The sequence below is a fragment of the Salvelinus sp. IW2-2015 genome, unplaced genomic scaffold (genome assembly GCF_002910315.2).
Source record: "Salvelinus sp. IW2-2015 unplaced genomic scaffold, ASM291031v2 Un_scaffold1055, whole genome shotgun sequence".
NCBI lineage: Eukaryota > Metazoa > Chordata > Actinopteri > Salmoniformes > Salmonidae > Salvelinus > Salvelinus sp. IW2-2015.
In genome coordinates this window covers 625,007-645,440 of record NW_019942708.1, presented here as the reverse complement: position 1 = coordinate 645,440, position 20,434 = coordinate 625,007, and the positions used below count along the sequence as shown (strand labels likewise).

Genomic DNA, 20,434 nt, shown 5'->3' with positions numbered 1-20,434 from the left:
GAACAATATTCTTATTAAATACTTTTTTCTTTACATAGTTAATGTGCTGACAACAAAAATCACACAAAAATGATCAATGGAAATCAAATTTATCAACCCATGGAGGTCTGGATTTGGAGTCACACTCAAAATTAAAGTGGAAAACCAACTACAGGCTGATCCAACTTTGATGTAATGTCCTTAAAACAAGTCAAAATGAGGCTCAGTAGCGCGTGTGGCCTCCACGTCCCTGTATGACCTCCCTACAACGCCTGGGCATGCTCCTGATGAGGTGGCGGATGGTCTCCTGAGGATATCCTCCCAGACCTGGACTAAAGCATCCGCCAACTCCTGGACAGTCTGTGGTGCAACGTGGCATTGGTGGGACATTCAGATCTAGGATGTGTTATTTTAGTGTTCCCTTTATTTTTTTGAGCAGTGTAGTTCACAAGTCTTCTCCTTCTCATACATTGTCTGCCACCTGTTATACAATCTACTACAAGCCCAAGGTCTCTCCCCTCCCTGGGTGGGGACAATGTCCTGTAAGGAACACAGTAGTAGAGCTTGTCTGTCGATAGCGCCTCTTATCATTTGTTTCACACTTGCACCCTGCTTACATACTAAAAAGTCCTAAAACTACACTTTAGATTTATGATTCTAATGAATTTCATAGTGACAGGTAGAATTCTGTTAGTTTTAGTTCTGTTAAATGTATACGTCATTTAGTCATTATTCATAAAAATCATAACATCATTCCAAATGAGGTGCAAAAACTAAAAGTGGATTTTCCTGACTCTGTGGAGATTGAAGGGATCGCCAGGGTTAGCCATCCCGGAGTCTAGTAACATATGTCTAAAGGTTAACAGTGAGGTGTGGTGGAAGTTTATGCAAGAGGGCTTTATAGACGAGTGCAATGTACTGTGATAAACTGCGTCAATACAGTGGCAGCTGCATTCATAGACGGTAGTCAATAACCAGAATGAATGTTGACGTACTCATTGGTTTTCTGCTATTAAACAAAAGGCAGGACATGCTCCTATAAACCTTTTAATTCTCAATTCCTTAACTAACTCTTTAACATACTTTTAGAACAATAGCTTTTCATCAATCCAGTTGCGCAGATATTTATAAGCGGGGACACGGTCAATGTGGGCTCCATCSAAAGTACATATGRGTAAATCATAACTTATGTGATTTTGAAAAATYACAGTTTTACCTTCAATTAATTTTGGTTCAACAAAGTATTTCTGCAGAGCAATAAAGTTGACGCCTACAGCATGGTGCTAGCAACACCTGGGTTGTGGGTTTGATTCCCGCATGGTCCACACAGAAGGATGGCACTTCTGTAAGCGGCTGTRAAATAATCTTGTTTGTCCTGTTTTTAAACAGAGGGTGGTAGTCCAGAGTCTCGTAGCCAAGCCATCCACTGCCTGGTCCACAAGCTGCCTGAGATGAACTGCCTGGTCCTGGGGCTACTGATGAAACACCTGGCTACGTGAGTTAGCAGCCTTACTCTCGTCCTTGGTCTCATACTCTTTTTTTGTACTCTTTCTCCACTGTCCTTGATCGATTCCCTCCCCCCATCTTTCTCTCTCCGGTCTCTTCTGTGTGTCTATCTCTCCCCATCAATCTTTCCTTTCTCACATCTTCTGTTCCAACTAAGTGCAGGCAGAGAACTCCCTCCCCACCCTGTCTTAAAACAGCCCAGCACCCTCCACAATAGTAGTCAGAAGTTTTGAACTGCTTCACCAGTTCTCTATGCCTTTAATGAAATGGACTGCTCCCTCCATTTCCCACCCGCTCCTCTGGGTTTACCCCTCTCTCCAAACTGGACCGTTAGCTGTTACACAACTTGCCCTTTCAGAGATAGGATCTGAGATGTCAAAATAATCTTTGCTAACATTACAAGGTTTTACCTCAGCAACTCGCTTTATATTTTTTACGACAAACTAAATAGTAGCGAATTGAAGATGAGTACATGATCCTCGTTCCCTGAGGCAAAGTCTGGAGGATCTTATTTCTTAGAGAACCTGCCCCAGGGTTCTCAGAGTAGAAGTAAAAAGGCAMTTAAGTGCAGCAATTGAAATTGAATTTGGATTATCCAGCATGAAATTCTTCCGACTGGAGTTTTTTTTATAGACATTTTAAATTMGCTGCGTGTGTGGGGGGTGTGTTCTGACTATGTGTGTGATCTTGTCCTGCAGGGAGAGAGGCAAAGCCGAAATTTCACACCGCTGTCTGAAATGGTTTGAGAGATGTGATAAAGGAAGGTTGTCACTAGGTGACATATTTAGGTCTGCAAAGGCTCCCTTTCATGCATTTCAACCATCACTCTGCTGAATGACAATTTGTCATTTTATACATTTTAAGGAYAATATCTTAACTGGTCTAATATGACTTTGATTTTAATTTGTCTTAAATGTATGTTCTTATTATCCAAAATTGTAACTTAGAATCATTAAAACAACGGTTGATTCACTTGATTCGTCGTAACTCAAAATTCGAGATTTCTCTGTTAAAAACAACAAATACAGCAACACCTCACAATGCCTCTCCCACGTGACCTACTTGTGTGTATGTACTGACGTATATGGAACTGAGATGCGCCCGCACACACTATTGTTTTTAAATGTATGTTAATTGTCTTATCTAATGTCTTTTTCGTTGTGTGCAGGAACCCAGTAAGACTAGCTTTGGCAATTGGCTAATGGGAATCCKAAAAAATCTACTCTCTGCAGTTTTTGGCAACTCTTCAGTCATTCTAAAGTCAAGCAAGAATTCCTCCCCTAGAAAAAAACAACCCAATTTAGCGTCCTCTTACTGTGAATCGGCTGAAAGGCAACTGGAAAAAGTTCTGTTTGTAGTGAGGAAAAGTTTAGGAGAGGTCGTCAATGTTCAAGAACAATCTATGGAGTGGTGATGAACTGGGTAATGTCAGTCAGAACTCTAGCTAACACCTATGAGGCCAAGCCAGAGATGCTGTTCTAGACACCTCTGACTGACGTAACAAGGTGGTAGCAACACCTTCCTTCCTTGGCAAACTGTCAGACAGATGTTAGTAAGRTAACAGACATGGAGTAATCAGATCTTCAAAGCGAATTAGAATTTTCTAGCTGAATTCTTTATAGTATAGAGGCCTTCTGAAGTGTATGTATCCCCCTATGTAAAACATTTAAACGTCAGGGAAAAGCACTCAATCAATTGTCTATGAATTCATGAATTGTAATCCTCCCTGGTCTCCCCATGCAGTGTCGCGGCCCACAGTAAGTTGAACCTGATGACGGTGGCCAACCTGGGTGTGGTGTTTGGTCCCACCCTGATGAGGCCCCAGGAGGATACTGTGGCTGCCATCATGGACCTCAAGTTCCAGAACATTGTGGTGGAGATCCTCGTCGAGCAACACGAGAAGGTAACCGCTTGATTCTTCTCTTGAACGAAACAGACGTCCGAACGCACTCCTGAGCAGTGGTGTAATGTACTTACAACAAACTACTTAAGTACTTTTACTTATCTGTACTTTACTATTTATATTTGACACCTTTTACTTCACTACATTCCTTAAGAAAATAATGTACTTTTTTACTCCATACATTTCCCTGACACACAAAAGTACTCGTTACATTTTGAAAGCTTAGCAGGACAGAAATTGTCCAATTCACGCACTTATCAAGAACATCTTTAGGTCATCCATACTGCCTCTGCCAGATCAGACTCACCAAACACATGTTTCATTTGTAAATTGTCTGTTGGAGTGTGCTCCTGCATATCCATAATTTGAAAAAAGAAAAGCGAATTTAAAAGAAAATGATGCTGTCTGATTTGCTTAATATAAGGAATTTGAATACTTAAGTTACTTTTGATACTTAAGTATATTTTAACAATTACATTTACTTTTGATACTTAAGTATATTTAATACCAAAATACTTTTACGTAAGTAGTATTTTACAGGGTGACTGTTAAATTATTATTATTTTTTAAATCAAGTAAGGTTCGTTACTTTTACTCAAGTATGACAATTGAGTACTTTTTCCACCACTGCTCCTGAGCTTGTCCCCCTGACCACAGTAACATCTATAGACCCATCCTCTAATATTGTTCCTCAAACCTGCAACCAGAGGAAAGCTTGTCTAAAACCRACCGCTAAACACACTGCTGAGACTTTTCTCCAGTGGGATGTTGAGGACATTGCTCTGAGTGACATTTTAGGCAATATATAAGCATTTTCTCATTTGCGATATTCTTCACATTTTATGAGTACAGTAAAGCTTATTGGAATCCCTGTTTGTCTTGGGCTTGGGCTCTAAGACAAATGAAACTAAAGCAGCTTATTGATAAGAAGCATTATAGTTTTTATCTATGTGTTTTACATAATGTAGAGATGATCACTTTGAGCTGACTACAGTACCTGGCTGACATCATTCCATCTGCCCAGCGGTTGACTTACAAAGCAGGGGATTCTCACTTTGCTCCTTTTTGTGCTTAAAAACAATATCCAGTATGTCATGGTACTCTTGATAAGGTCCTTTGCCTAACCTACAGGGTTTAAGTCCCATTTTGGGCCATGCTACGACAGAACTGTAATCTGCTTTTAATGTAAATAGTCATCTGCCTACATCTGTAGAGGGGCTCAATTCCCAGAGCCAAAACAGAAKGGGTTAAGATCCGTATGTGCTAAGTATTCTGGCCAGCTATAAGATGCCAAGCGTACCCCTGAACTCTGAAACATGAATTGCCCGTGGATTGCTCGTCAATTTCGAGCTCTATTTCTAATAGTCCAAATAATAGAAAGCGCTCAACCACCAAGCAATTAAAGTTTTGGTGAGGAGACACTTCCATATAGATAATGTTCCAGAACTTCACCATACACGCCACAAGGTGATGGAAGACTTGGTGTCAGAGCCAGAATGTAATACCATTGGAAGCTTTAAGAAAAGTAAAGTGCTGAGCTGCGAGACGAGAGGTGAGGGAGTTTTGCAGCCAGACAGACATTAGCTTTCCTCTCAGGCCCAGCGCCTCCCCTCCCCTTCGCTCTCCCTCCCCTTCGCTCTCCCTCCCCTTCGCTCTCCCTCCCCTTCGCTCTCCCTCTCCTTCTCTCTCCCTCTCCTTCTCGCCAGACTGTTGATACTTCCAGATGCTAGCAGACAGTGTTTTACATTCACATCCATCTGCAGAGATGGGAGGGGGAGAGATTGCTGAAACTCTGCTGCTCTCAACCATATCAGATTTCTCTCACTGTATCGTACTTTTTTCTCCCAACTTTCTTTTACTTACTTTTTCTCTCGCTCTCTCCCCTCCCTCCTCCTCTGTGATCCTCTCTGCCTAATTTCTTTCAACTCCACATCTGAAGTTAGCGGATTTGTTTACATACAGACTATGCAAACAAGCTGTACAGTGAGCCGCCTCCAGTCCAGACCTACTYCCCGTCAGTGGGTCAGCAGCTCCTAGCCACCTTTGGCTCCTGTTCATTAGGTACTAAACGGAGCTAAAAACCGAGTTTGTCCAATGAAAACAGTCATATTTGTTTTCTATTGCAAAATGTGGGTGCCCTAATAAACATGCTGCTTTCAGCAGATTCCATAGACTGGATTTGGTCTTAGTGTTTCGGGTCTGAGTTTATATTAACCCTGATGTAAGTTGCAAAGGAAGATCCAATGTGTTTTCTTAGTACGCAATACGTGAGCAAAGAGCATCAACTGTCCCTTGAGATAGCAAAGCACAGCAGCATGGGTATCTGACTTGAGTCAAATATGTGAGCTCTTCAAAACACACATTTTACTAAGGTCAAATGAGGACATGCCTCTGCTCAATATGCTCCATCTTTGCTTTGAGGGAGTAGTTAATCACATTTTGGTTATGCGCACACAGTATCCCCCGCCACTCACACACGCTTACTCTTCTTGTTTCAGATCTTTGGAGATGTCCCAGGTGCGTCTTCCCCAGGGCTCTCCYCCCCCACCAGGCAGTCCAAGAAACTGTCTGTTCGACAGAACCGACCCCTTGCCGTCTATAACCCAAAGACAGTGGACCTGAAGACAGGTAAGAGACAGAGCCCTAACGTTACATCCTTAGCCAGGCTTGCTGAAAGGTTGAGTTGGAATGAGGGACCRCTACTCTCATGACAAGTATTTGACTCAACGATCCCAGTGACGGTTCCTGTACTATATAAAGCAGTCATGAAGCTAGTGTTGCGCCTTTGTAAACCTGCACAATAGCTTTATAGATCATCACTAATATCAAGGGGACAGCTGTACCACTACTGTACCAGTCCTCTCCTCCCACACTGCTCTACCAGGAGAGCCTGGTGAGTTGACCTGCTGCCCTACTGTAAACCCCTGATCCCCAGACCCCATCAGATCCTCCTCCTGGAACACGACCTAAAGGAGGCCTAATCTGTTTATCAGACTGACTCCACTCCCTTCATATTGCTCCAGGCTTTTACCATTGGGGTGTTTTTAATATCTGGGATGAAATATATATATATAATCCTCTCTTTAACCATATTGTGTTCTGAGTTTGTGGCTTATGTATTTAAAGTGTTGTCTAACTACCTGGCYGAGAACGTTTAATTCTTAAATGTATGTGTGGGCAAATATACCCAGTAGATATGGACGACTACGTTGACGGCTGCGTCCGCACCTAGATTTTGTATCCATGGAAAACTGATAAGCCAAGGGCTTTTTTTCTATTGGGCTGATAATGTTAAAGGACAACAGAACTGATAGACAAATCTATGGATGCCATAATTTTTACATATGCAACTCGTGTGTTAAGTTGAAATTAGTTAAACATTTGACGGTCTACAATGGACAGTGAGGAAGATATGTTTCTCATCCATTTTCACCCGTCTTTGTGTGGCTTCAGCCCCTTGAAAGGGAAGTGTGTTAACACACTTGCAATGGGGCAACTGTCCAACGGATGTTGGATTTCTGAGGACACTGCAGTTTGGAGTGCCAGGAATATCATATTTTCCTGGATCAAATCATTCACGAACAAGTTTTGTTTTATACCTTACACTATTTTCTCTCTGTGATTAAAATCTTACATTTTCCCAAAACTCAGGTGAAGCGAAACAAATACTTTAACAATATGTTGACATGTTATTAAGAGATGACMGCCAGGGTTTGGTAGAAAATCCTGTCTCATTTGCAAGACAATGAACCAGGTACTTTGATATTTTTCATGTGTCAGTTCAAACCTGTGTTTAGCTTTTAGCATTAGCCATGGTTGTATTTGTTAGTCATCAAATGGAAGACTACTTGAACTTGTCCAATACGAAACGCTTGTTTGCGCTTTCTGTATTAAAAAAGGTTTTGCTACAGAAGCTAGGTTTCCATCCAATTGGTGACATTATCATGCGAATATTGTCAAATCTGTAAAACAATATGCACATTTTCCCACCCGATGTTTCTATCAAACTGACTCATTGTGCAGATTATTATGGATAAGAACAAGGTTGTTTTTCTTTGTCAAACAGCATTGATCATGTCAGCAGAATATATTTTTTTTTATTGGAAAGAGCATCAATCTCATCACCGTGCACTTTCACCACCCTGTGAAGTTCATCGTAGCTTATTTCATCTGTAGCCTGAAACTGCATGCTTTCCCATGCCAACGTATCATCGTCTGACTCCAAGTTTACTGTGATATGATAGTTATATCAATATTTGCGCATAAAGGCATTTCCACCTCCCATTCTTGCATAATTAATTTTACCGACACAAAAAGWTATCACCGTGTCGAATGAACAAATTGTCTGCCAGCATTTCTACAATAGTACCAGCATTTCCTTTTTCCATCAACCCGGTTGTGACTATTTTTTATGCGTAAGGTAATTAATCCACATAATGGCACAAGCATTGTGTACAAAGCAGATGTTACATTTTACAAGACGTCTCTGGTTTTGATTATTTGCTTCTATTTGGGCTGTGTTTTCTAGTAAAAGTAATGAAGTAAATCTGAATAGCTCATTTGGATCGTGTAAACATGGAWWATMWTTMTTTMTTTTTTTACTGCAATATCCTCTTGATGCTTCTTCTTAACTCTATACAGCTGACGGTAGTGAACGTTTTTCATAATGGTTGAAGAAAACGGGTTTAACTGATTCCAGAGGCTCTTAAACCCAGACAGTCATCCATCTTGTGCTCAGTGCAACCAACAAAGCAACAGTTGCTTTTCTCCGAAAGCTAAACGGCTTCTTGTAGTTGTGTGGACTGTTTCGATATAATCGAMGCTAGATGTCATATAATCATGATATATGGCTTTTTCATATGATCAATGTCATCTGATCTATAAGACCTAATGTATACGGGCCAAAAAGCTACAGTATTTTATGAACGTCCCTTTTATGATCATGATTGTCTTCGACAGAATCTGCAAACACTTTCTTCCACAGTGCAGCACAGCACTGTCAGCCATTAGCTTTTAGTGGAGTCCAGGGGGACTCTGCCTGAACATCACTCATAATCCAGAATGGCCACCCTGTTGCTTTGAGCGGTGTGGTGGGAAAGGAAACGACACTTCCAAATTTAAACAAGCAACTTCCTTTTTTAACTTTGAATTGCTGCTTAGGATAGTCTGTCCCTCAGTTTTAAAAACAGGAACTAAGAGTTTTACTTGGCCTGGAACCTCCTAGCGTCCCTTAGTCATGGTGATCTCCTGGTGGTCCACTGCCACATTCAGCTGCTGTAGTGGCYCAGGGTCATCCACAGAGCCGCGTTTAGCCATGCTCCCCTAAATAAAGGACAAAGACCTTCTCGTCCAACAGTTTGCTCTCAATGACTAACAGCCGTACTTCTCCTCTCAGTGTCACCTGATGTCGGTTCCAACTCGGATGAGGCGTCGCTAGGCAGCAACGAGTCGYTGTCGTCCCAGTCGACTGCCTCGGGGACACCTCCGGAGAAGGCCAACCATGCTCCCCTTCTCGCCAGCCTCAGCACAGGAGACAGCCCAGGGTAAGTGGGTCTCATTCTTTTCAGATATTCTGGCAACTTCAGTTGCAAGTAATGTATCCTGATTGGTGTCACTATAGGATCAGCCATCATAACATCTCTCGCTAGTGTCAACCTGCCCAAGAAAATATAAAAGAGTAGCCTACTGTTTTACCCTAACCTCTTTACAATGCTGTATCTAATACAGGTTACCAACTCTCCTGAAATAGTAATTAACTCAATCACTTTAGCTAAACATCTTCTGCATATCTAACTTTCCCCCGAGTCACCCCCCCACTACCATCCACATTCAGATCTGTAGCTGTCTGGCTTCACCCTCTCAAACTCAGACAGTCTGGAAGAGCTGACGTGTTGCAGTGGGATTGAATGTTTTCTCTACTCACACCACTTAGTCACTGACGGGGACATTTTGGTGTTGCTGGCTCCATTCATACAGCAAACCTTCATATCTCTTTAATTGAAACTCTATCTCTGTCTCTGAGAAACTCTTTGAACTGAATATATCGCTAGTGTCATAACCTGCCCAAGAAAATATGCTTTTTATTATGTGGCACAGGAAGTAAATTGATGCCCACTTCCTCCTCTGTCTACCCCTTCCCAGTCTCCACGTACATATGCATGTCTCTCAATTTCCTTGCTTTCTCACTGCTCTCTTCGCGCTCGCTCGCTCTCCCCTGCTCGCTCTCTTCCCCCTCTATCCAACCCTTCTCTGAAGTCCTTGGTTTCTTTTAGTTGTCTCCAGCCCACAGCTTGCCTTGAATGCTGATGCGAGAGCTAATAATAATATTGGGTTAGACTGCAGATGTTGGGCTGCTCTTTGTCTCTGCACTTTCACATGTCTGCAGATTCACCTTGTGAAAAAGGTTGTTTCTCTGACTCCCTATACCCCTCGCCCACTTTCCCTCCCTTCCTCTCAGATGCTCAGAGTGCAATGAGTTCTTCTCAAGACACACGAGCTGTAAAACAACAAAATTAGCACATACTTAACTGAGGAGAAATTATTTCTCTTTGGTTTTCAACGTGTCTTTCTCGCTCTCMCTCTGTGTGTGCTCGTCTGTCGCACCTCTAGCCTTGGCTCCTAATCGCCATGGTAGACAGACGGAGCTACAGTGGGTTACATAACCAAGACTAGTTTTTTCCATGTTTTCCCACTTCGTGGCTTCGCCTCTCCTCCAGTGGAATGGAAGGAGTGACCGGGAGGGGGTCGTGAATATCGCCATTATTTGTTTGGGAGACAGGTGGCGGTGCGTCAGCCGTGTAAATTGTGTTGACTTTGGGAGATATTCTAGTACACTCTTATAGCTCAGCTCTGACCTTTTATGAAGACTGCCGTGTGAGAGCATGGCAGGGAGCACCTTCCTGGCAGAGGTCACGGCACTGTCACTCTCCACCAAAAAAGGAGTGGGAGGTGGAATGATTGTGTACAGTAGGTAGCCTGTTTTCAGATCAATTTATGCTGCCTTGGCAATTCCTGTTTAGCTTGACAGTGACATTGACCATAGGAGTTGCCAAAACAGCACAAACAGATCTGGGACCAGGCTAGAATGACTCTACCAGCCTCAACACTGGAACGTGAAATTACTGCTCAATATCTGGAATTGTACCTAATTAGTACATCTGTTAAGCTTTAACCTGGAAAAAATGACATTATACACAAGTTCAACTACAACTCTCTACATCAGACACTATTTTCTGTAGATAGATTTATAATCTCTGCCAACATCAGTATCTCACCCCCCCCCCCCCCKKAWTKKCTKWCTGGATATCCCCGTGGCAGTCATTTCCAGACCTGGAGAGTGACTAATTCTGCCTCTTCTCCTCATCTTCTTCCCCCATCCCTCTGTCTTGGTGGACAGCTGTGGATCATGGAACAGGGTTTCCTGCCCACCCAGATTGAAGGCAGAGTTGTTTGTTGGTGCTTACCAGCTCAAATCAAATGTATTTGTCACATGCGCGTGTGGCTCAGTTGGTAGAGCATGGCGCTTGCAACGCCAGGGTTGTGGGTTCATTCCCCACGGGGGGACCAGGATGAATATGTATGGACTTTCCAATTTGTAAGTCGCTCTGGATAAGAGCGTCTGCTAAATGACTTAAATGTAAATGTAAATGTTTAGCAGATGTTATTGTGGGTGTAGCGAAATGCTTGTGTTTCTAGCGCCGACAGTGCAGTAGTATCTAACAGTTTCACAACATGTACCCAAAATACACATATATCTAAGTAAGGAATGGATTAAGAATATATACATATGTCAGAGCGGCAGCATTGGACTAAAAGTTATATGGAACACAGTATATACATATGAGATGGGCGATGCAATATTTACACACAATTATACTATTCTAAGGTATCTTAGTCACTTTAGAGTACAGTTTATACATATGAGACCCTGCCCACCACTCCTCCAGTGATGTGGAAAGTCTCTCTTAGCTCAGAAAGAGGAGCAGTAGAAAGTCCCCCATTGGCAGACACTACCAGGCCTGGAGGCTGTGGGGTTGAATTCCTTTCCTGCCATACGGTAATGGGAACCAGCAGTGCACCTCTTTTGTACAGTGACTGCCCCCATATCCACACGATTATTACACTAGTGGGAGCTGAACTGGTGACCGGAGGGCTGCTAGTGTCTGATCCCAGGTATCATCTCCTGTCCGGCTGCTGTGCCCTTGGGCAAAGGCTCTTAACGCCAAAGCTGCTCTTGATCCAGGGGCACTGCTCTGCTCTCAATCCAAAGGCACTGCGCTGGCTTACCCTGTGCTTCTCAACGTGTGTGTTTATTTGTGAGAGGTTTAGATGGGCAGTTGGATGCATTTCAGTTTCACAAAATGGACACAACCTAGTTATTCTATTATACTATAGGTTTATTTTAAGTATGTTTCCACTGAAAATCTAACTTCAGACATACACCGTACAAAACATTAGGAACACCTTCCTAATATTGAGGTGGGACATGAACTCTACAAGGTGTCTAAAGCATTCCACAGGGATGCTGGCCCATGTTTACTCCAATTCTTCCCACAGTTGTATCAAGTTGGCTGGATGTCCTTTGGGTGGTGGGTCATTATTGATACACACGGGAAACTGTTGAGCATGAAAAACCCAGTAGCATTGCAGTTCTTGACACACTCAAACTGGTGCCCCAGGCACCTACTACCATACCCTGTTCGTGTCCCCCTCGGGACGGTTGAGTTAACATATGCTAATTGCATTAGCCTGAGGTTGTAAGTAACAACATTTTTTCCCAGGACGTAGACATATCTGATATGGGCAGAAAGCTGCACTGTTCAATTTACAGTAGCTATTAGTGAAATAATACCATGCTATTGTTGAGGACAGTGCACAATTATGAACTTAAAGTTATTAATAAACCAATTAGGCACATTTGGGCAGTCTTGGTACAACATTTTTAAGATAAATACAATGGTTCATTGGATCAGTCTACAACTTTGCACATGCAAAGCTGCCATCTTGTGGCCAAAACCAAAACAATTTGTATTGGCTGGAATAATACATTATGGCCTTTCTCTTGCATTTCAAAGATGATTGTACAAAAGACTCATGTTTTGTATTTTTTATTTGTATTATCTTTTACCAGATCGAATGTGTTATTCTCCTACATACATTTCCACAACCTTCAAAGTGTTTCCTTTCAAATGGTATGAAGAATATTCATATCCTTGCTTCAGGTCCTTAGCMACAMGCAGTTAGATTTGGGTATGTCATTTTTAGGCGAAAATTTAATAAAGGGGTCCGATCCGTTAAGGGGTTAAATCTTATCTTGCCCATTCACCCTCTGAATGGCATACACATTCCATGTCTCAGTTGTCTCAAGGCTTAAAAATCTTTCTTTAACCRGTCTCCTCCCCTTCATCTACACTGATTTTATRTTATTGTAYATTTAACAAGTGACATCAATATGGAATCATAGCTTCCAACTGGATTCACCTGGTCAGTCTGTCATGGAAAGAGCAGGTATTCCTAATGTATTGMAAGTTAAGTGTATGTAATCATATTTCAATAGGAAARGCATTTTGTAAATGATTACAAAAAAACGATGTGTAATTTGAGGCTCTGATATTTTGGTTAACAAGACACCAAAACATTTATTTTCCTGTGTCTGGCTTAGTTGTAATTTGTTTTTGGATAAATCCATTTTCCACTCCGTTCATTTGACAGGTTTCTAGGGCAACCATGTTGAATACTTTCCCAACCATTTATCCTGTAATCATTTCAGTATCTATTTACTTGACAGGTCTTTTCCAGATCTTCATAATTGCCATTTCATTAATAGCCTTCCCTTGTGTAGTAAAGTCAACTTTTGACTGAATATTTCGATTTGAGTGTGATTTGAATCTGTTTAGTTTTTGCGTGTGTGGTGAGAAGAGTGAYTGTACCCTCGTGTACACACTAACATGCATTTGTGTGAGTTTGCCTGTTTTAGTGCCCATATACTATGTGTGGACACACCCACCTACACACATCCACTCTGCCCCCTTTCCCCCTCCATCCCCCTACCTTAGCAGTAAAGAGTGCATCTCAGCACCTACCCTCAGGTGGGTAAAGTGACAGTGCTCCTGTTCTGCTGTTGGCCCAGGCAGAGCGCCAGGCAGACAGTGTGCTGTGTGGACAGAGACTGAGGTTAATGAGTGGATTTGCTGCACTGCAGCGCTCCGTACCCCATCTCCTCCCCCCCCCAATGCTGATGTGGAGCAGCTGAGACACCAGTGGCCCCTCTCCACACACACACACACACACACACACACACTGTCTGCAGAGCTATAAATCACCCACACCATCCGGCATCCACTGCACAGACTGAACCTGACTAGAACTTGATGGAGGGAGAGGTTGAAGGGGGGACAGATAGATGGAGGAGAGAGGCCATGTCTACACTTGAGTTAATGCAGTTTTCGTGTTCTGATCGTGGAATTCCGAACACGTCATGCATCTACACCTACATTTTAAATGTGTCTACCGTGTCCAGATTCCATTTTCCCGCTATATTAAAATGCCAGTATGCATTCTACAAACCTTGGAATACTAGCCAGCTAACCTCTGTAGCAAGCAAAGCTAAATGGATTGCAAARGGGTTAGACTAACCCTAGCCAAACATTTTTTATTTTTTCGAAATGTAAGCTAGCTGGCTAGCATTTGAGTCCAGCAAACACGTTCCTCACACGCTAGGAACGTATTTCCGCCGACTTTATAATGAAAGGTTGACTCTGTCCCAAAACACACGTTTTCTGGAGACTTGTGGGAGGAGTGCTGAGGACGTGATTGCGTCCAGACTGAGGAGAAATCCACACACAATGCAGCCCTGACCACCTCCTGAAGTGGTCAGACAGATCTGAACACAATCACACCACAATTAGACTTTTGTGCATCGAGACCCGTCTATTCAATGCGGTCTTCGTATTCTGATAGCAGAAGTCATGGCCAGAGAGCGGTAGGGACAATGTATCCTCATTCCCATCCCACCTGTAACCCCTGCKCCCCAGGCCCTCCCAAGCTGCTCCCTGTAATTGTATTTTAGTGTCTCTATGGGAGCAGCGGCTAGAAGCAATTTACTCATTACGCTGTATTAGCATGGGCCCCGGGCAGGGAAGGAGGGAGGCTTGACGCTGGCTGTCCCCCTCAGCCCCACTGTGCCCTGGCTGGCCCTGCTCCGTCTCTGGAGGTTAAAGTAGACGCAGAGAGCATAAYAGWGRYSAGASACACWCTCTGCCCCCTCCYTCCCCCTACTTTAGCAGTAAAGAGCYTATGGCACAATACGACATCTTTACTAGTAATGGTTAATAGGATTGGTATAACTGTTTTAGGGTGAATGGTCATGTCTATAGGGTGTCTCTCCTCTTATATCCCTTTAGTGAACAGATGTTGTTATGGGCTGTGACCTCCCAGGAGGTTTATAGAGGACAGTTGAATTAGTGGGGAAGTGGAGGCTTTACTGTTAAGGGAATTGTTTTCCCRTCCAGTTACACTGTGTTCAGGCTAAAGGACCTCTAGTAATGGCTCTCTAGAACATTCTCTAACTTTCTAAGTTGGTGATAGTGGTTCTTTTTATTTTTATTTTTTTAGTGTCTGAGAACAGTGGAAGTTGTTCCTAGTGGAAAAAGAGAATTTATGGCTCTAAAGAATGGGTCAATCSCATGTACTTTGTTCTTTTATACCATTGGACTAATCCATACGTCAAATATCAGTAAAATAAGTGGTTAAAATGTAGGACAATGATTTTCAAAAATATTCAAACAGTTCATCATAAAGTGAGGACAGCTGTGAACTATCCCAGATTTGAATAATTATGCACCTGCTCTCAATGTTTTATTCATAGGTTGTGCCGCTCATCTCTGTGTTCCTCTCTCTGTGTGTGTTTTCCTGTCTAAATCTGCTCTTCCCAGCATTCTGCATTCAGCATGTTAAAGGCTGTTGAATTGTCCTGAGATGGTGTGGTAGTCAGACGGGGGGTCAAGGGCATTATCAAAGAAACAGCCAGTGTTAATTCAGCCCCAATATGAGACTAATGTTTTTTTTAGATGATCTGATGAATTGTCAATTGTTTTTGTGGTGACCCTTGATTCTGTTTCCTGCTGTTCTTCACAAAGGGCCAAAATGTCTCTGCTTTTGTTTTGCTCTTTCCTTTTTGAAACACCACTGATTTTGTCCTTTTTTAAATTATCTCACATGAATAAACTTGTGTAGAATTTTCTAAATGTGCCCTTCACTACAGAATTGTTTTTACAAAAACGGTACAAACAAAGGTAATTAGAACAAAACCTGAGTTTCTGTAAGCCTTGCCAAGGCTGTGTGGAATATTAATTGGCTGCGTGCGAAAGTAGCTAGCTGTTAAGTGTGGTGCTCTTCCCAGCCTCTACTCTCTGCCACACACTGTCCCCTGCTGAAATCCCCTCTGGCTTTKCCCCCACAGCTCAAGGGCACTAGCCATCAAAACCTCACTCTACCTCTCACTCCTGACAATTGCTAATGATTTCAGTGTAAATTATAGCAGTCATTTTGAGATGACTGTGTACTTTTTTTTTTTATTATTATGTTGGTGACTACAGGGAATTAAGCATGTTTAACTTCAACTTGAAATATGCGTTTGAGAAGGGAATTAACTTTTCAACTTAACGATGGCGGTCACCTAGACCTTCTCACTGCAGTAAAATAGATGGGAGGACATTAACCATTCAGTTAAACATGACGCAACAATCTGAGTGCATAGGCTTCACACAGGCCAGGGAAAAGACTAAGACCCACTACTGGGTGGATGCAGTGGTCACTGACATTGTGTTGGCAGTCCACTGTCTGGTGTCATTGGGATGCTACTGTAGGTATCTGGTTGTAGATGTTTGTTTGACCCTCTGTTTGACTGCAGGGCCTGCATCTCTGTAGCAGCCTCATGGCTCAACTCTGGAGCCCTGACCAAAGCCAGTTCTGATTGGGACAAGACAGTGGACGGGTAAGCGKGCACACAGGTATTTGAATGGACTCTGTAGACATGTAGCCCATAACTGGTATCCATAGCTGGGCTACCTACCAGACAAAAAGATTAATTCAAGCTTTCAAATTATGCTGAGGAAATTGTACATGGGCAATCCATTATGTTATTTAATATATACAAAAGGCCTGTTCCTCCAGATGCAGTCCTGTAAGAATACCCTCTATTCAAAAGAACAAATCCCAAAGTGCAGGTGAAGATTGTTGCGGTGACAACTCGGCATCCGCAAAAGATTTTCAGTTTGAATAGATGTTATGTTTTGGTCTCCGGCGCTCTCCAACATTGTTGTTGTAGCAGAGTGTAGGTATATGAAATATTTATCAGGGTATGAGGTATTGAAGGCTGAGTTTTCTACATAGTTCTCAACTGGCAGCAGGCATTACTATTTGCAAAGGGGGCAAAACAACAACAAAAACCTTGCCGAATAAACACGTTGTTTTGTCAAGGCCAGAAAAGCATCTTCTCTAACCTTTGCAGGGCTATGCATGCATATAGTTTCGTAGACAACCCTTTTACCTCACATTCACTTTAAGAATGTAGCCTCAGTGTCTGTCTGTAACCACTACGGGTAGAATTCTTCATAAAACCGTGCCAGGAGAGGAACTCAGGAATTCCATTCGGCTGTTCTGTTTGTGTAGAAACCTGCTTTAGAATTGCCCCGCTCTTTATCTCAGTAGAACCATAGTGGTTGTCTATCGCTGTGGCCTGACGCATGTCTGCAGTCTGAGATGCATCCACACGGACCCTGTGTCTCAGAGGGGGACGGTGGTGTGTGGACTCGCTCGCCAGGTTCAGATAGCGGCCAGACAACAGTCCTGTTGGTTTGCGCCAGCCCCTGAGATACCCGTAGTCCTTTTGCTCATTTTCTCCCTGCTGTTTCAGTACTGATCACCTAGCCCAGATTGAACCGTGGAGTAATCCTCTGATCTCCCTCTCTCCCAACCAGCTCACTGATTGTCTTCATTTTTCAGTGTCACCAGTGGCGGCGGCAAGAGAGCCATGGCGGTGTACCCGTGCGAGGCCGAGCACGAATCTGAGTTATCCTTCCAGGTCGGAGCAATATTCAGCGCCGGTAAGTGTTATCGCTCCAACGGTCGCTCACTCAAATCTCAAAGAACCACCGGGCATATTGGATTCTGTGAGGGAACCGGTAACAGGACAGCCCAATCTGATCTTGAATCAGACTGAGGGGAGAGAGGAGGGGTAGAGATTGACTCTCCAGTCCATCTGAAAGGGGACTTGACAGAYCTCTAGTCAGTCAAGGGAAATGGACTTGACACACGAGTCTTTACAACAAGAGGATATGTAATTATGTCCTTGATAAGATACAATGCGTCCGTGGCTGGGTATTACCAGCCAATTATCATTGAGGGCTTACTCAAGTATGCATATGGGCTGGGGTTCCTGAAGATGCAAGACACTTGCCTAGCTACCCATCCATATGCCTCTTGCCAAACTGATGTTTCTTCTCCACGATGAGTCTGGATTTGCCCTATGATTTCTAGAATGCGAACACATTCTGACCGTTCTGATTGGTCCCAGTAACCAATGGGTTGGGCCAGAGCCAMCCTCCATGATGACTTTATCCATTTTGATTTGTTAGAGATTGAATCGCTGATTTAGTTTGTTTTGTACAACTCCCCTCAATGACTTCTTGGATGTCAGATTCAGACTGAATGTATATAGCAATTTAATAGAGCAGAGAAATTCAATTCAGGGTGAGTGGTCAGGCAAGAGACACTACTAATAAAATACTATCTGGTATGGGGTTGTTTTCGAATTGAGTTTAACTGAGGTGTTTAACTCAGACGGAAAATATAAAATGTACGCCCTCGTGCCATTTTTTTTTTTAAAATATGATTCACTGTCTCGTATTGAGAATACAACAATCTTAAAGGCACACAGTCAGTTGGCAGTACATGGGTCGACAAATGAAAGAACCCTTGTCAAAAGAAGTGTTACAGTATGAGGGAAAATATGGCCAATCTCTTGACTAGAGACCTATATTGACTTGCGCATACCTAACCAAACATGGTCGAAWCCTATTTTATCAATAATAGTTAATGGCACAGCTTAATTTAATATCATCTTGTTTTTTCCATCTCATAAGAAATCGTATCACATGAAATAATATACACCACAAGCAAGGGAGCCAAATATGCTTTTCAACCGTTCGCTGCCTGCACCCGCACGCCCGACTAGCATCACCACCCTGGACGGTTCCGACCTAGAATATGTGGACATCTATAAGTACCTAGGTGTCTGGCTGACTGCAAACCTTCTCCTTCCAGACCTCATTATCAAACATCTCCAATTTCCATAAATCAAATCAGAGAATCGGCTTTCTATTCCGCCACAAAGTCCTCCTTCACTTCACGCCGCCAAAACTTACCCTATAAAACTGACGCTATTCCTACCGAGTCCTCGACTTCGGCCGATAGGTTTTCCCAATCTACAAAAATAGCTTACCAATTTTTCTCTACTCTAGCCAAACTGGATTTGCAGTTTATCACAGCCTGCCCAATTCGGTTTTGCTTACTAAAGCACCTTATACGCCCACCACTGCGGACCTGTATGCCCTAGTCGGCTGGCCCTCGGTACATGTTCTTCGTTCAGACCCACTGGCCTCCAGGTCTATTTATCAAGGCTATGCTAGGTAAGAAGTGACCGCCTTACTCTCAGTTTCACTGGTCAGTATGGCACACCCACCCGCCACGCGCTGCCAGCAGGTGTATGCTCACTGGATCACTGATTTCTACTGATACCTAAAGCCAAAACCTAATTTGGACGCCTTTCCTTCCAGTTCTCTCTGCCTGCGACTGGGAACGAATTGGCAAAAATCTCTGAAGTTGGAGCACTTATCTCCCTCACAACTTTAAAAATCTGCTATCCCGAGCAGCTAACGCGATCGCTGCAAGCTGTACATAGTCCCTGTAAACTACCCACCCAATTTAACTTACCTCACCCCCATTACTGCTTTTATTTATTGTATTTTCTGGCTCTTTGCACACCAGTATCCTCTTCTTGCACATGATCATCTGATGTTTATCACTCCGGTGTTATCTGCTAAATTGTAATTATTCGATTTATTGCCTACCTCATGCCTTTGCCACACAAATTGTAATATAGATTCTTCTTTTTTTTCCTACCAGTTTATTTGCTTGTTTTATTGTTTACTCCATGTGTAACTCTGTTGTTGTCCTGTTCACACTGCTAATGCTTTACTTGGCAGGTCGCAGTTGCAAATGGTAGACTTGTTTCTCACAGCCTACCTGGTTAATAAAGGTGAAATAAAATAAATTAAATAAAATATCACGTAGTATAAACATTTTAGAGAGATGGGTTAGAAATACTAAAATTATGAATCAGACATCTCAGCCCATTTCAACTTTAGTCAAATATACAGAGTTTTGGGTAGGAATCCATTGGTGCTGCTATTTTGCTGCAATTACCTCCGACTATGCATCTCGTATCAGTCTGAAGATGGTCCGGCAACCAAAATGGGAAGGACCAACTAAACGTTTCAAACATTTTGCAATACAGATAAAATGAAGAATTCTGATTGGAAGTCCATCCCGTTGTCGTTTTTTTAATCCCATTTAGTGCCTAAATTACATTCCCCTGTTATCTGAAAAGCTCTCTGTGCCAAATATGTTTTATACAGCCTACCAAATGATACCCTCTTGAGTCATTCTCCAGCAAATTGGGTACATTACTTGAACGGACAAAATGAGGATGACATGGCACAGGGACATTGCCACACTTTCCTGTATTTCCAGAGCAACAAAGTTTATTTATTTCCACCACAATTTTCATTGTTTGCAGAAGATGATGGTTGTGTTTTAATAATACTCTATCTATGCAACTATAAAATGTCACTATAAAGCTTGAGTCAAAAACTTTCTCTCACTGACAGCCATCTGGTTTTCTAACACTGATGAATGCAGTGTGTTTACGCTCTATCGTCACCCTGTCCCCTGGTACCTTCTGTTCCATCATGCAGTGCACTCCGA

General features: G+C 42.7%; 1 protein-coding gene across 1 annotated transcript in view; it reads left to right on the top strand.

Annotated features, from left to right (window-relative positions):
* arhgap10 (Rho GTPase activating protein 10) overlaps window positions 1–20,434 on the top strand; it is a 65,479-nt gene that overhangs the window by 44,283 nt on the left and 762 nt on the right. The window contains 6 exon segments of the mRNA XM_024136928.2: window positions 1,369–1,474; window positions 3,229–3,388; window positions 5,887–6,016; window positions 8,784–8,931; window positions 16,299–16,382; window positions 17,393–17,493. Of these exon segments, the coding sequence (XP_023992696.1) occupies window positions 1,369–1,474; window positions 3,229–3,388; window positions 5,887–6,016; window positions 8,784–8,931; window positions 16,299–16,382; window positions 17,393–17,493 (729 nt within the window).